The 14776-nt window shown below is 36.6% G+C and overlaps 1 protein-coding gene across 3 annotated transcripts in view; it reads left to right on the top strand.

Annotated features, from left to right (window-relative positions):
* Positions 1-706: 706 nt before the first annotated feature.
* The window catches only part of BET1 (Bet1 golgi vesicular membrane trafficking protein), a 40323-nt gene continuing 26253 nt past the window's right edge, over positions 707-14776 (top strand). Inside the window, exons 1-4 of one of the 3 annotated variants that reach the window (XM_024357926.3) lie at positions 707-911; positions 5807-5931; positions 8786-8842; positions 10722-11862. In XM_024357926.3, the coding sequence (XP_024213694.1) occupies positions 893-911; positions 5807-5931; positions 8786-8842; positions 10722-10877 (357 nt within the window). In that variant the 5' untranslated portion in view covers positions 707-892 and the 3' untranslated portion in view covers positions 10878-11862. Of the gene's footprint in view, positions 912-5806; positions 5932-8785; positions 8843-10721; positions 11863-14776 lie in introns of those variants that run through there. The other 2 variants (XR_010158899.1, XR_010158898.1) reach the window with 2 other exon arrangements.

Raw genomic sequence — 14776 nt, 5'->3', positions numbered from 1 at the left:
ACCTCCAACTCGCCAACAAGTTTTAAACCCCTAATTGGCACACTGCCTTGTGTAAGCAGTATTTCAATAAGCTTTGTGTAAGTCAAAAAAAAAAAAAAAGTGGGAGAGCGTTTAGGGGTCCTTTGGTCCCCATAACAACTAAAAGTCTTGGTTCTTTCTAGAAGTACAACAGATGCAGTAACAGGGAACTAACTATTCAGTGCCTCCGACCAGACCCCGCGGCCTTTCCTAGTCTGCTCTCATCTGAGCAGGAGTCCTACTCAAAGGAACCTGGTTTTCTTTCCTTTACTGGATACTACAAGGCACAAATCGGTTACTTCTGTGGATGTCGGATTACTTGTTTGTAAACTGAGAAACCTGGACAAAGTTTTCTCTAACTTTCCCTGAGTCGTTTCTGGAGGTGAGAGGGAGTTCGAGGCTGAATCAGGAAAGATACCCCAACCATCCTCTTGTGGGTGGGGAGGAGCAGATCTGCTAGGTTAAACTTGGTGGTCAACAAACTGAAAGCAGCGACCCGCGGGCTGCGAGCGGAACGGCGGGAACGTTGGATCAGAAACCCAGAATCTGAGCCGCAGTAGAAGCCGCCCCCTTTTCCGGACGCCCCGTCCGCTCCTGGAACCGGGTTCACATCACGCCCTCAGCAACACGTTATGCGTTGGTGAACTACATTTCCCAGAATGCCTTTCAACCTTCTTCCCAGGGCTCCAATGAGCGCCGTGGTGACGCCATCATCCGGCGCGGTGGTTAGACTCCACTGATGTCGTGGCGCTTTAGGGGAAGAAGTTGGTGTTTCGCTGGGCCCTGGTACTGAAGACGCGGTCCGGGTCGCCCCTAGCTGTTTCCTACTCACCCAAAGCCCCGCACCCGCCTTTTCTCTCTCTCCTCTGGCAGGATGAGGCGTGCAGGCCTGGGTAAGAAGAGGGCTGAGGTTCGAAGTTTGGGGCCCTAGAACCGGGAGCGCTGGGGCGCGGGAGGAAATCGAACCTGTCTTATGTTCCTGGCATTTGGTCCAAAAAACAGGATGTCTAGAGGGGATCTTTGGGGTCCATGTCGAGTGGAAACACACCATTTGTCCCAGATCTTTGGAATTTCCTTAAGTTTGAGTCAGATTCAAGTTTGGATGGTAGGCTAGAGAAAGTAGTGGACTAGGGGTGGGTGTGTACAGGTGGCATCTCAGTGGTCGAGTGTTTTAGTGTTATTGACTGAGCGTGGTTATGGACCCTGCTATGTTTTCCAAAGCCCGACCCCGGTTTCTGTTTCTCTACTGGCCCTGGATCTTAGTTTCTTCAGAAGCGGAATTTGAAGAGTGGGTGGTTGCACCCAAAGCACGCTAGTAATGGTCGTTAATCTGGTAACAGTGAGTTACAAAGGTAAATGTATGTGTCATTATTGTTAAAGGTCCTGGAACTGTAACTTCTGGGTCAAAGGCGATTTCTTAATCTGAACCTTGTGCCACGGTTAAGGCAGTAGAACGTGGTTAAGGTTTGGCGACTTAACATTTGATCTTTACCTTTGGGATTAGGAAACTGGCTCATCAGCAAGAATAAGTTAGACACAAGGAATTTTAATGGGCCCTCATAGTAACGCACAACTACTAGAACGGCATTTTCTGGTTCTGAAGCTTTCTCTTAGGACACGATTTTTTTTTTAAAGAAGACTCCGCTAAATTAGAGTGCAGTATACTTCAGAAAATAAATGAAACATTTGAAAAAAGATGTTACCTTTCTCAGTCATTATAAGATTGAAAAAAGAAAAAAAAATCCCCAAAGTGTCAGATATTTAAAGTCAGTGAAAGTTGCCAATAACCGTAGACTTGTTTATTGATCAATAAATTGTAGTATGAGAAAGTTTTTTGTTTTTTTAATGAAGTTTTTATGACTACTTGGATCATAGAAAATGGGGCCAGGTAAATTGAAGAGAAAAAAAAAAGAAATAATTTTGAGCAAGTTTAGCTTTATATGTCTAAATGTTTTTCTTGTTCATCATCCTTAATACCAAAAAAGATTTATTGTGTGCTTGAGTAAGCTCTAGGTATACAGTTGTTTGTTGCCCTGTTTGTGATCCCCAAAGCTTCCAGTCTAGGTGGGGAGTAGGAATATGTGCAAAGATAAATTGTAGTACAAAGTGTCGCTATACATCCAAATACCAGATAAGTTCTACATATAAGGGATGGTCTCAGAGATTTCAGAGATAGATCACTGTGTACTTTGTGGGGAAGATCTTTCTGTATTTGGTGGAGACATAGGAATTTGAAGTAGACCTTGAATAATGGAGAGTGGGGGAAGTGAGTTCCAGATAGGAGGAACTCAAAAGAAGTAAGGGATTATGATTAAGCCAGTTTGGGTGAAGTAGGGGATGCGGGATCACACTGTGGAGATCTTTGCATGCGAGGCCAAAGAGTTTGGATTTCATCAGTAGGCCCCTAGGCCCTTTTGAGTATTTTCCTGCTGCAGTGTGCCATGTTAAATTGCAGGAAAGTGACTTGAGTAATGGTTCTCAGCCCTGACTGTACATTAGAATCCCTTGGGAAGTTTTTAAAGTATTGTTACCTGGACCTCAGCTCAGCCAGTAAAATTAGAATTTCTCCAATTTAGAGCCCACTACCTTCTCCTTTTTTCCTTTTTTTTTCTTTTCTTTTTTTTTTTTAAAAAAAGCTCTTCTGTGACTGAGAGGAGAGGTAATTACCTAGGTAACTACTATTGCTATAATTTACATTGGTGTGAAGTGACAAGGGCTTTTGTTACACATTTTTTCTTTTCTTTTTTTTTAAAGTATGAATGCATATTGACCTGAAATTTTAAATTTGGGATCATAGTGAATCTGATACATATCCATAGGCAGAAGCTGCCACACTTCACATAAATCTCTAAATGGTTTTGTTAGCTTACTGATAGAACCTATCCAAAAAAGTAGCGTTTATCTAAATAAACAAAGGCTGAGGATGATCTTCAGTACTCACTAGCTTTTTTACAACTTTTCATAGCAGTACACCACCAGAAGAGAAGTGGCTTTGTTTGGAATAGCAATTCCAGCATTTTATTTGGTTTTTACTTCTGTCATTGTATTTGGGATGGGTCATAGTTTGAGGGAAGATCAACCCTTTAATAGGAATGTGCATTGATATATTTCTGGACGATAAATACAACAAGAATTTCACTTTGAATAAATGGAACAGCATGGAAGAACTCTAAAATTAAAATTAAGATAGGCAAAAGCAACTAAACAAAGGAAAGAAAAAATAGCAATTAATTTATAATGAATTCCTTGGTGAAGTTGTCAAATGTTTGAATTCAACCAGTCAGTAATTACTTATTGGGTAAATGTTATATACTCAGAACCTCAGCCACACAAAATAAGAAGACATTCTTTCTTTAAGTATCTTGGCCCTTATTAAACTACAGTTTGCACAGAGTATCATTGATTAATAGAGTAAGAATGCATTTTTAAATGGTGATTTTAATATTTGACTGAGTGGAAAAATATGCCCACTCCTTGAGTTCTTTTATAATAAAACATGTGGAGAGCTTCATGGATAGTGTGTCATGGATAGTGTGTCAGCAGCAAAATTCAGATAGTACAACTCTCTTCTGTTTGGAAAATACTTCTTCAATATTTTGTTGTGGTTTTTGTGGTGGTGGAGATTGCATAGGTATCTGCTGCATATAAAGTACGCATTAGGTACAGGGAGGATATGGAAGCATGAGATACTGTCTTTGCCTTCAGAGAAGCATATGATTCCATTCTGGACAAAGGTATGCACATTCAAAGTTCAATAACAGTGAACTCAGATTCTTTTCATTAATTAGTTCACATCATGTATTCATTGAGTGTGCCTTACAGTGTGTATGTGTTTGTAGGTTTATGGGGGGACATACAGTGTTGAGTCAAACAAACTTATTCTCTTCCCTTATAGTACTGTACAGAGTGCAATATTAATGTTACATACAATCAGAGCTGTAAGAAATCAGTGAGAGTTTTGCTTCATAGGGAAAATGAAATTTCTGTTGTGCCTTGAAAGAAGTTCCTATTCACACCTTGACTGTCCTTCAGTGATCAGTGCTGTTACCTCCTGTCACTGCTGCTGCATCTGCTCACTGAGCATATGGAGACTTCTAGTTTTGTTTGTTTTTAATAGATGAGGTCTTGCTGTGTTGCCCAGGCTGGTCTCAAATTCCTGACCTCAAGTGATCCTGCCTCCCTCAGCTTCCCGAGTAGCTGGGATTATAGGTGCAAGCAACTGTGTGCAGCAGGCTCTGAGACTTCTAGTTTTGATATCATTCCTTTCCCCACATTCTCAAGTCACTGTTGAATCTGCTTTAATATCTGTCCAATCTAATCCCCATAATCCAGATCTTCAACCGCTCTTTTGGCAAGCAGTCTCAACCTCTTGGGGCTCCGTTTTTCTGCAACCTCAATATTATAAGCTTCCAACTATAGATTAGTCCAACCATCCACCTTCTCCTGGACTAACTCAGGCCGATGAACTCTTCTGCAGAAAAAAACCACACACCTGGGACGATTGAAGCCACCGTAGTATATTGCCTCAAACAAGTTTGTTTTATCTTTAGTAATCCTGTGCAGTCCCGGTCCCTTTCCTCTATCATTCTCCTTACTGTATATTCTGAATGATCACCCATTCTTCAGCAGATAGCCCGTTTTCTCCCTTTACTAAGAAAATTGATGGCAACAATTATGTTTAAAAAAAGTTCACGCCTGTAATCCCAGCACTTTGGGGGGCCGAGGCGGATGGATCATGAGGTCAGGAGATCGAGACCATCCTGGCTAACAGGGTGAAACCCTGTCTCTGCTAAAAAATACAAAAAAAAAAAAATTAGCCAGGTGTGATGGCGGGCACCTGTAGTCCCAGCTACTCGGAGGGCTGAGGCAGGAGAATGGCCTGAACCTGGGAGGCGGAGCTTGCAGTGAGCCGAGATCGCGCCACTGCACTCCAGCTTGGGCGACAGAGCGAGACTCCATGTCAAAAAAAAAAAAAGTATAGTTAACTAACACCCTGAACTATGCCGTTTCCTCTTAATCGCCCAACATATTTATATATGTATTCACTAAGGCCCACTCCATCTGTTGTTTGATAGCCTGATGACTATGAAGTACTGTATTAGGCAGGGAGGTGTACATTCTTATCCCTTAGAGTTCCATAAAAGTAGCACCTAGAAAGAACAGTGGATCTGATACATGGTAATTCTTCAAATATATATTGAAGAATAAATGAATCTCCCTCTTGACTCTCAGCTAACATTCTGCATAAGTTATTGTGTCTCTTTCCTAGAGCTTCAGTTTGCCCCCTCCCTGCTTTGGCTCTTTCCTGTCCAACTGTCTATTTAAGAGAAAGAGATGCCAGTAAAGAACCCTCGCCGCTATGAGCTCCCGTCCTTCTGTATTAACCACTTTTCCCTTCCTCTTCACAGCCACGCTTTTTCAATGGGTAGATGATGTTACTGCTTTTAGAACTTTTATTAAAATATATGTTTCTCTTGAGCAGGGAATGTATCCTGAATATTCTTGTGTATTAGTACCTATTTTTGTATCTTCTGGACAATCAATAAGCAATCCAGAAATGTGTATCAAAATGAACTGAACTGAATATTCTTTGGTTAACAGAGGGTAATGGAAAGAATTGGTCTGATCTCTGTTTGGTTGTTTATTTTTAAAATTCATTTGGAGTATGAATATTAGAGACATATGTGGTTTGCAAGGCCCTCCAGGGGTCTTTTTCAGTTCTTTCCTAACTATCAGTGTTTCAAAAGTGGCTTCTCTAGAACCACCTTTGTGACTCTGATCCTTGCAGGTGAAGGAGTACCTCCTGGCAACTATGGGAACTATGGCTATGCTAATAGTGGGTATAGTGCCTGTGAAGAAGAAAATGAGAGGCTCACTGAAAGTCTGAGAAGCAAAGTAACTGCTATAAAATCTGTAAGTATATAACAAATATTATATGTGTTTTAATTCCTATATTTCTATACATATAATTATAAACTATATATTCTTATTGACGTCATCCTAAGGAATTCATTTACTCAGATACTGTGGTTTCGTGAGGTCAAAGTACACTCAAAATTTAGACTGTGCTTTGAGTAAGTTAAAAAATGTGGTACATCAAAAGATAGTTTTTTTTTTAATACTTAAGAAAAATCTCCAGCTGTTTTTTGTATACTGTATGCTGTCTGCTGTAATGTCTCAAACAGAGCTGTCCATCTTCCACCCCCAAGTAGCTCTTCTGCTTTTTTTAATCCAGTCTTCTAAGCTATAAATCTTGGTCTTTCTTATTTCTACCTTTGTACTTCATTTCAGTCACTGAGTCTTACACTGTCTTTCTGATGTTTCTATCTTTGCCTTTCTATTTCTAATACTATCCCCTGGTTTTCTTTTCTTTTTTTTTTTTTTTTTTGAGATGGAGTTTTGCTCTTGTTGCCCAGGCTGGAGTGCAATGGTGCAGTTTTGGCTCACTGCAACTTCTGCCTCCTAGGTTAAAGCAATCCCCCTGTCTCAGCCTCCCAAATAGCTGCGATTACAGGTGCCCGCCACCACACCCGGCTAATTTTTGTATTTTTAGCAGAGACAGGGTTTTACCATGTTGGCCAGGCTGGTCTTGAACTCCTTATCTCAGGTGATCCGCCCGCCTTGGCCTCCCAAAGTGCTGGGATTATAGGTGTGAGCCACCGCACCTGGCCTATCCCCTGTTTTTCTTAGTTGAACTATTGGAAGAACATCTTAACCTATCTGTTCCTGTTTTTTTGCACATTATGATCTGAGCTATATAATCATTGCCACAGTCCTCGTTTAGAATATTTTAAAACTTGCATCCTGCACTCCCAGAAGTCTTCAGCATCCTTCCATGATTTAATAAAGTTCATGCTTCGTAGCTTGATTAAATCAGATAGATCTTTCAAAAATTGGCCTTAGCTTTTGAGATCTTATCTCTCACACTTCCAGAATCTGTATGTGCTTCCTGCTAGACAAATTACACTTTGTGTCTTCTGTATGCTGTCACTTTCCCACCCCCATATCACACTATCCCTTTGCCTTAAGCCTCCACTTCCTTCTTAGATCAACTGAAGTGCTGCTTATCCACATCCGCCCCACTTCATTGCACCCCCTCCCTCCAAACTTTTACCTGATTACCACATCCAAAAGTAACTTTTCTTCTTATGAACATAAGACCATTTGTGCCATTTCTGTAACACTTATTCATAGTGATTTGCATTGGCATTATTTGTATGTAAAAGGAATTTACCAGAATGCAGGTTTTCTATTGTACTTACTTTATATTCTATATAGCACTTAGCATAATTCCTTATCAATGGTGTTGAGTAAATTTGTATTGAACAAAAGAATTACACGAAGATGATTTTAATAATATATGTGATTGATACTGCATTATAATGAACATGACGTTCACTTATAAAGCATTCAGTAGAAGCCCATGTTGATAAAACTTAATTGGTATTTCAATATAGTCTTTGGAAAATCGAATTATATTCAGTCTGGAGACCTTTAGATTTTGAAACAGGATTGTTTTCAAAGTCATATTAAACTAAAGTTGATTTATGAACTAAGTAATATTGTATAATGTTAATTTTAAAAATACAACACTTGGAAGGACTTAAGAATTAAATGCCTTTAAAAACCCCCCCAATGTAGATAATTTAGATTACTTGTTAGAAGAAAGTTGTGATGTCCTGGAAATATTTTTCCTTGGCATGAATGACAGTGATAGAAGTTGAGTAATGTGGGCAGTCTAGCTTTATAGTTACTTTATTATCTCTGAGTTGTTAAATCTGGGAGGAAAGCTCATGTTCTGATCTATAGAATTCTAGTATGGTTTTGTATCAGTATTATCCCATGTGCTTTCACACAGATGAAGAACAATATTTGCAGTGATTTACCAAGATTTTCAGTAGATGATTCTATTTATTTAAATATCTTGGAAGTGAAGCCTTTGATGAATCTGTCCTATAAAGTATTAGATAGATTTTGGTTTGAATAGTTGTCATAATTAGCTATAGTATTGTATTTTGTAAGCTATGTCTCTTTTCTTCAGAGCTTCAGGAAGTAAGTAACACTAATATTTATTTTTTTCAATTTATTATCATATTTTAAAGCAAAAACCTTTAAACTAAGGAAATAATCAATTTAGACATATTTAAAGTAATGTAACATTTCATTAGGAAAATATTAAATACTTTTGTCTAGATTTGAATTGGTTGTATGGGTACTTCTAGATCTTTCAAAATGTAATAAGGTTGGGTACTAGGCTTAATTCTTGGTTGACGAAATAATCTGTACAACAAATCCATGTGACATGAGTTTAACTGTATAACAAACCTTCACCTGTACCCCCAAACCTAAAATAAGTTAAAATATATATATATAATTTATAAAATATAATAAATAAAATGTAAGAAGGAAATATACAGATATTTGTAGGAATTTGTAGCTTTTGTAGGAATGTAATAAAGATATAAAAGCATACAAGGTTAAGAGAATCAGAGAGAAGTAGTACATACCAAATTAAAAGATGGAATTGAATATTAAGATGAAATTAAAATAAAGAGGAAAGAAGAAATGTCCATAATTGGGAGGAGTAGAAATTCCAAATTTATTTTTTATTGATCTTGGTAGAAAAAGTATCAGAAAAAGAGAGTTTATGTGTCTAGAAGACCGTTTCATTTCAGAAAATGTGTATGCTTAGAATGACATTATTTTTACTTTATAACACTTGAATACTTTTATGTGAGTAATCCTGTGTATACCTTCTTCTTTATAGCTTTCCATTGAAATAGGCCATGAAGTTAAAACCCAGAATAAATTATTAGCTGAAATGGTAAGTGGTTATGATTTTAACTTTAAGAAATTTGATCTAATATTCGCAAATAATAGAATTTCAACTTTTATTCATTTTGAAATACAGAGATCGTAAGTCCTTGATTCCCGTCCATTTGTATCTAATGTGTTTGGAATAACTATAAGGTTTATTTTTGCCATGATTTTGCATTTTTCATCTCGTCTCACACATGTAAGTGGGAGGAACAAGTGGAAGCCAATATATCTTTAATCCTGTTTTTAGAATGATTGTTAAAAACTCAAGACAAATGACTATTTTGAGTAGTCTTAGAAGTCTCAATAGTAGATACTACTAGTAATTTATTAACCAAGCAATCAAAAGGCACTTGATATCCAACCAACCAAATGTCGTTCACTTAATGGATACTTACTCTTTTGCTTGATTTCCTAAGGATCACTTATGAAAAAAGTGCTCATAGATTTGAACAGCCCAGAGCCTTTTCTCTCTAACAACATATACCTTTTCTTGTTAGAGTCCCCTTCCATTTGTTAACGTTTATCTTGAATGTCAAGCTTCTCTGAACCTTCTCTGGTTCCATGTGCTTTTAAAATTGTGCTATTCAAAAATGAATTTGGCATCAAAAGCAATGTTCTTGCTAAGCTTGTGCACTATAATCAGCTAGGGACCTCTTTAAAAATGTATATGCCTGATTCTGTCTTTAAATATACTGATTTAGAATTTCGTGAGGAGGGATCTAGATGTAAATATTTTGAAAAAAGCATCTCCGGTGATTCTGATGCATAACCATGAAAAAGCATCTCCGGTGATTCTGATGCATAACCATGGTGAAGATCCATAGATCTAAAGTGTATGAGCCACATAGACACTGAGCTATACAAAGGATATTATTATGCCAGGGCTTTTACATCTCAGGATATTACAATTTCTATGAAAGTATGTGTAATATTTCTAGTCCCTACCTAAGCCTCTCTCATCTTTAGGATTTTCCAGCTATGTTTTAATACGTTAGTTTTTCCCCATCCATATTTATAGTCCTTATCACATTTTAGTACCTCCATATGATATTCTCTTAACTTAATAGACTCTACTCCAAAGTCAGCTGTCTAAACAAAAGGATATTAAAAGTAAAGGTCCAAGGCCTAGCATGGTAGCTCACGCCTATACTCCCAACATTTTGGGAGCATGAGGTGGGCGGATTACCTGAGGTCAGTAGTTCAAGACCAGCCTGGCCAACATGGTGAAACCCCATCTCTACTAAAAATACAAAAAAATTAGCTGGGCGTGGTGGCGTGCGCCTGTAGTCCCAGCTACTTGGGAGGCTGAGGCAGGAGAATCACTTGAACCTGGGAGGCAGAGATTGCAGTGAGCTGAGATTGCACCACTGCACTCCAGCCTGGGCAACAGAGCGAGACTCCATCTCTAAATAAATAAATAAGTAAATAAAGGTACATTTAACTGCTAACCGTATTACATTTTGGATGAAATCCTCTACTTGGTTAGCAGTCAACCATTTGACCTTGGAGAGCAATGGCACAACAAAAAGTGGGGAAAAAAATCTGTGTGATAATGCACAAAGTACTTACATTTATTGTTAATTTTTTTTATCCACATAATTGGAATAACACCTAAATAGTTTTGAGTTGTTGAATTACTCTGTGGAGCTGAAAGAAGTGTTTATTGGACAATGAAAGAGCTTTTTATTCGCTGAGAGTATTACTGTATTTTGCATGGAGAAATCAGGCTGATTATCCAAGGTTATCAACAGGCTCCTGAATTGATTAAACACAAAACTGTCATTACAAATGTACTATGGTAACAGTTATTCAATTACTTGGATATGCATATGTAGACTCTTAGAATCTAACTGTGATATTTTATTTGCCTTTATCTCTGATAGGATTCACAATTTGATTCCACAACTGGATTTCTAGGTAAAACTATGGGCAAACTGAAGATTTTATCCAGAGGGAGCCAAACAAAGCTGCTGTGCTATATGATGCTGTTTTCTTTATTTGTCTTTTTTATCATTTATTGGATTATTAAACTGAGGTGATGCATGTAATTGTGAATTTGGAATTTGTTCCAACTTAATGGCTTGCAGTACCACTTTGATAAAAATCAGCATCAAAACATTCCTAGTGTTCAAATACTGTGGCATTTTCCATTGAAAATTGCTGAATTTTGCTTATTTTATAAATCACATTAGTTAATACAGTGGTCTTTGAATACTGTTTCTTAGTGACTCATTTTAGCCCCTATTTTCAGGGGTAGTGAGAGGGTGTGGCTCCACTAATTTCCAGTTTGTTTTTCTATTGTTTGCCAACTGTCAGATTAAATAGCATTATAATATTTTGTTGTAATCATAAATGCAGGTTTATGTCCCATGTAAGGAAACTTAGTGGGAGAGTAACAGAATGCCTGGAGAGCCTGACTGTGAGCTATTGAAGTAGTCAGCCAGTTTATGGTAAAATGGTAATTGAATTTTCCTAACTGCATCAACTGTAATGATATACTCCCTTCTCCTCCTTTATTTAGTTAAAATTGTAGGCTGATTTCTTTTTACCTACAATCTTCCTAATAATTTTTGATGATAATGACCCCTCATTTCTTTCTGCCCAAAGACCTCATTCTTTAAATAAAACTTGTTATTTTGGCATATTTCTGGTAGGGCCCATTGCACATGTGTATCAGTATAGTTATTATTTCATATTAACTTTATAAATTCTCTTGACTTGGCTTATAATAGTTTTATGATTTTTACTACATAGGTAGCACATTTATCATTTGTGACAGAATAATGTGAAGTTAAGTAATTACTGAACTTTAAATGGAAATAGTATGCAAGAAACTCAGGCATTGAACTTGAAGATAAGAGTATTGTTGCTTTAATCCAGCGTATTTGTTTATGGAAAGAAAAACACAAAGGCAGACTGTTGAGTAAAAAATATTAAATATTGTTAAATATTCTGTATTTTGGAATTTATCCATTTATAGGCTTCAAAAGTAAATTTTTAAATAAAATATATTAGTCGACTGTGTTACTTCTTTAAGTCTCTTTTACATTCTCAGTAGAATCTGAGAAATGGTCCTGACAACTCAGATTCCAACCCAAATCAAGCAAAGTTAATATTTGTATTGTTGGAACTTGATTCAAACAAATAAGCAAATCTTGACTCTATTTCAAAAATCTCTTTAATTCTTTATATTTTTGGTTATGAATGTATTTTCTTGGATTTTACTGAGTTTTCAATTCTTTTTGTTCATCCCTAATAACCTGTCAGTTTGGGTTCTATTTTTTCTGGCTTCATTCGTCATTATTTGGGCCTCTACCTGACAGGTTAAAACCACCGGAACTGAGTGTGGTTAAGGGACTTAAACAGATAAGCCTGACGTGTGATGGGAGAGGCACTGGTTTGAGTTAGATGACCTGGGTTCATATCTCCATTCCTTAACTTGCTCACTGCTTTTGTCCTTGATTTCTTCATTACACCATCTATTTCATAGGATAGTTGTGAGAAGTAGATAATATATTGTAAAGTGCCTGGTATGCGATAATCACTCAATAAATGTTGGTTCTCACTACCATTAACAGAAATTCTCAGAAAAGGTAGTTATTTTAAGGACAAGACAATAGGTTGTTTTCAGGCTTCGAGGTGATGAAATACCTCCAAGTAGGTATTTTCATCAGGCAATTGGAGAGTGACTCATTCATTCAAGAAGTTTTTAACTGTACTTTGTGTCAAGTATGTGACACCAGAGCTCACGGGAGATTCAGAAATCATTGTCAATAATTAAAGTTGTGAAAAACGGGAAGAGCAGAAGGCCAAAGAAAATGACTTAAAAATGAAAACAGGAGAATCAACAATGGAAGTAGAGGATATCAAAGCCTTAGGAAAACCAATGATGGCAAGAGAAGGATGGATTTCAGGATTGTTTAGCTATTTTATGAAAGTACTTTGTAAAATATTTAAAAATTTTAATGTGGACAGTATCATCAAGCAGATAGAGATTTCAGGAAACGGGATTTTGGGTGGTATAAAAGTGATTCTCATCACTGCATGGTTCAACATTTCTTATGATTTTTATTTCTAAGTACTATTTAAAGTAGGTCTTTACCTGGCATTTTGTCTTGCTCCTTCACATCACTATGTCTGCTGAGATTCCTGGCAGGCAGGGAACTCCTCTGGACACACTGGCATGTCGCTGCCCAACCAGGGATCCTTCTGCCAGCACCCTCTTTTTCCATCTAAAACAAATATGCAACATTTTAAGCATCAGAATTCTGGAGCAGAGAACCCTAGCACCTGTCCCCATGAAAAGCTCTGGTTCTATAAAATAGTTTTCCTAATTTTTTAATGCTCCTAAATTTCAAGTTAAATATATTGAATTTACTTCTTTGAGAGAATGTTGAAAAAGTGTTTGATAATTTGGGTTTATGCAGTCAATAAATAATGTCATCATTCTATACTGATGAATAAACTTTGACTAAATATTTATTGGGAAGCAGAGTAGCATCGTGGCTAAGACCAAAGGCTATGAAGTTACACTGCCTGAGCATAAATCCTGGCTCCACCATTCACACTATGACTTTGGGCTGATGACCTCTCCATCTCAGTTTCTCTGTTTGTAAAACAGGAATAAAAATTGTATAAAAATATAGAAATATACTCATAGGCTGATAGGAATAATTAAATAAAATATTAAAAAATAGTAATTTTTTATTTCTGTGTTGTAAAATCTCCCACCACACTCGATTCCAAGCACTATTGTGACAGCACTGAAACACAAGAGTTGTGAATATACATGCACAATTAGCTCTCTTGAGTTGGTACAAGCTAAATTCAGTACACTGTGGTTATGTTGATAAGTGTTTCTGAAATATTTAGAAGTTGTTTCCCAAATGAGAATCTCTTACTTAAATTTTAATAGAGAAACTTCAGATGACATGAAATTAACTGGTGAATTAACTTGAGAATGAAACCTTTCAAAGGCAATAGACACTTAGAAGATCATTTCCATATTTTACATATGTTAACTTTTTCTCAACTTGTATGGATAAAATCTTCCTACATTTATTAACCTTCCATCTTCTGGTATTTGAAATCCTGTGCAAGAATCATTTATGGAAAAGGCATGTGGTTATTGTTACTCTGGCTTCCTCCGTTCTTTTCCTTTCAGTTAAATGTTCAAGCAGGAGAGCAGGATCCTTCTGTACATTTCATAGAGCTTTGTTCTCTTTGTATATATATTGGCATCTGTATCTTAGCCGAGTAATTCACCTTGTCCTTTTAGAAGAATTTTTCACAAGCCTTGGAAAGACTATTGCATGAACCAAAGAGATATGCAAAGTGCCAAGTTCAAGTCTTAAAGTAATCTTTCCTTAATCTTCAAAATGAAGAGAAAGAAATAAACATAAAATGTTTCTGACCAAAAAAAAAACAAGCATATACTAGATGTGAGACTCCAAAATTCATTCAAGCTTAATCATTTATAACTTTAGTAGCTGAAGTGTAATGCAAAATGTAACCACATTACCCATTATAAATATAAGTATTCTACAAAGTCTTTATGACATTTAGAAAAGAAAAACTGTTTAATGTTTTCTTTTGACTAACTTTGCTAATTTCAACATGGGTTATAATTATACAATTATGTAAAGAATTGTCCTACTATGTTTTCTCAAAGATCGATGATTGTGGTGTGATACACTTGAAAGCAGACAGCTGAATCTGACTTTTAGTATTTATAGCTTCTCTAATGCCTGTAATTTAGAAATGAGCAGGAGAAAATGAAATACATAGCATAAAAATGTCTATATACAACAGATATTAATATATTTATAATGAAAAACCTTGTCAGGTCATCAATTTACATTTTAAAAGAATATTTATAATTATTGCTTTCTCCTCAAGTTTATCTCATTAATTAATAAATAGTTCGACCAGCTGGTAA

This window comes from Pan troglodytes, chromosome 6, assembly GCF_028858775.2.
Source record: "Pan troglodytes isolate AG18354 chromosome 6, NHGRI_mPanTro3-v2.0_pri, whole genome shotgun sequence".
Lineage (NCBI taxonomy): Eukaryota > Metazoa > Chordata > Mammalia > Primates > Hominidae > Pan > Pan troglodytes.
The sequence above is the reverse complement of the archived record's forward strand: the minus strand, read 5'-3'. Positions and strand labels throughout refer to the sequence as shown.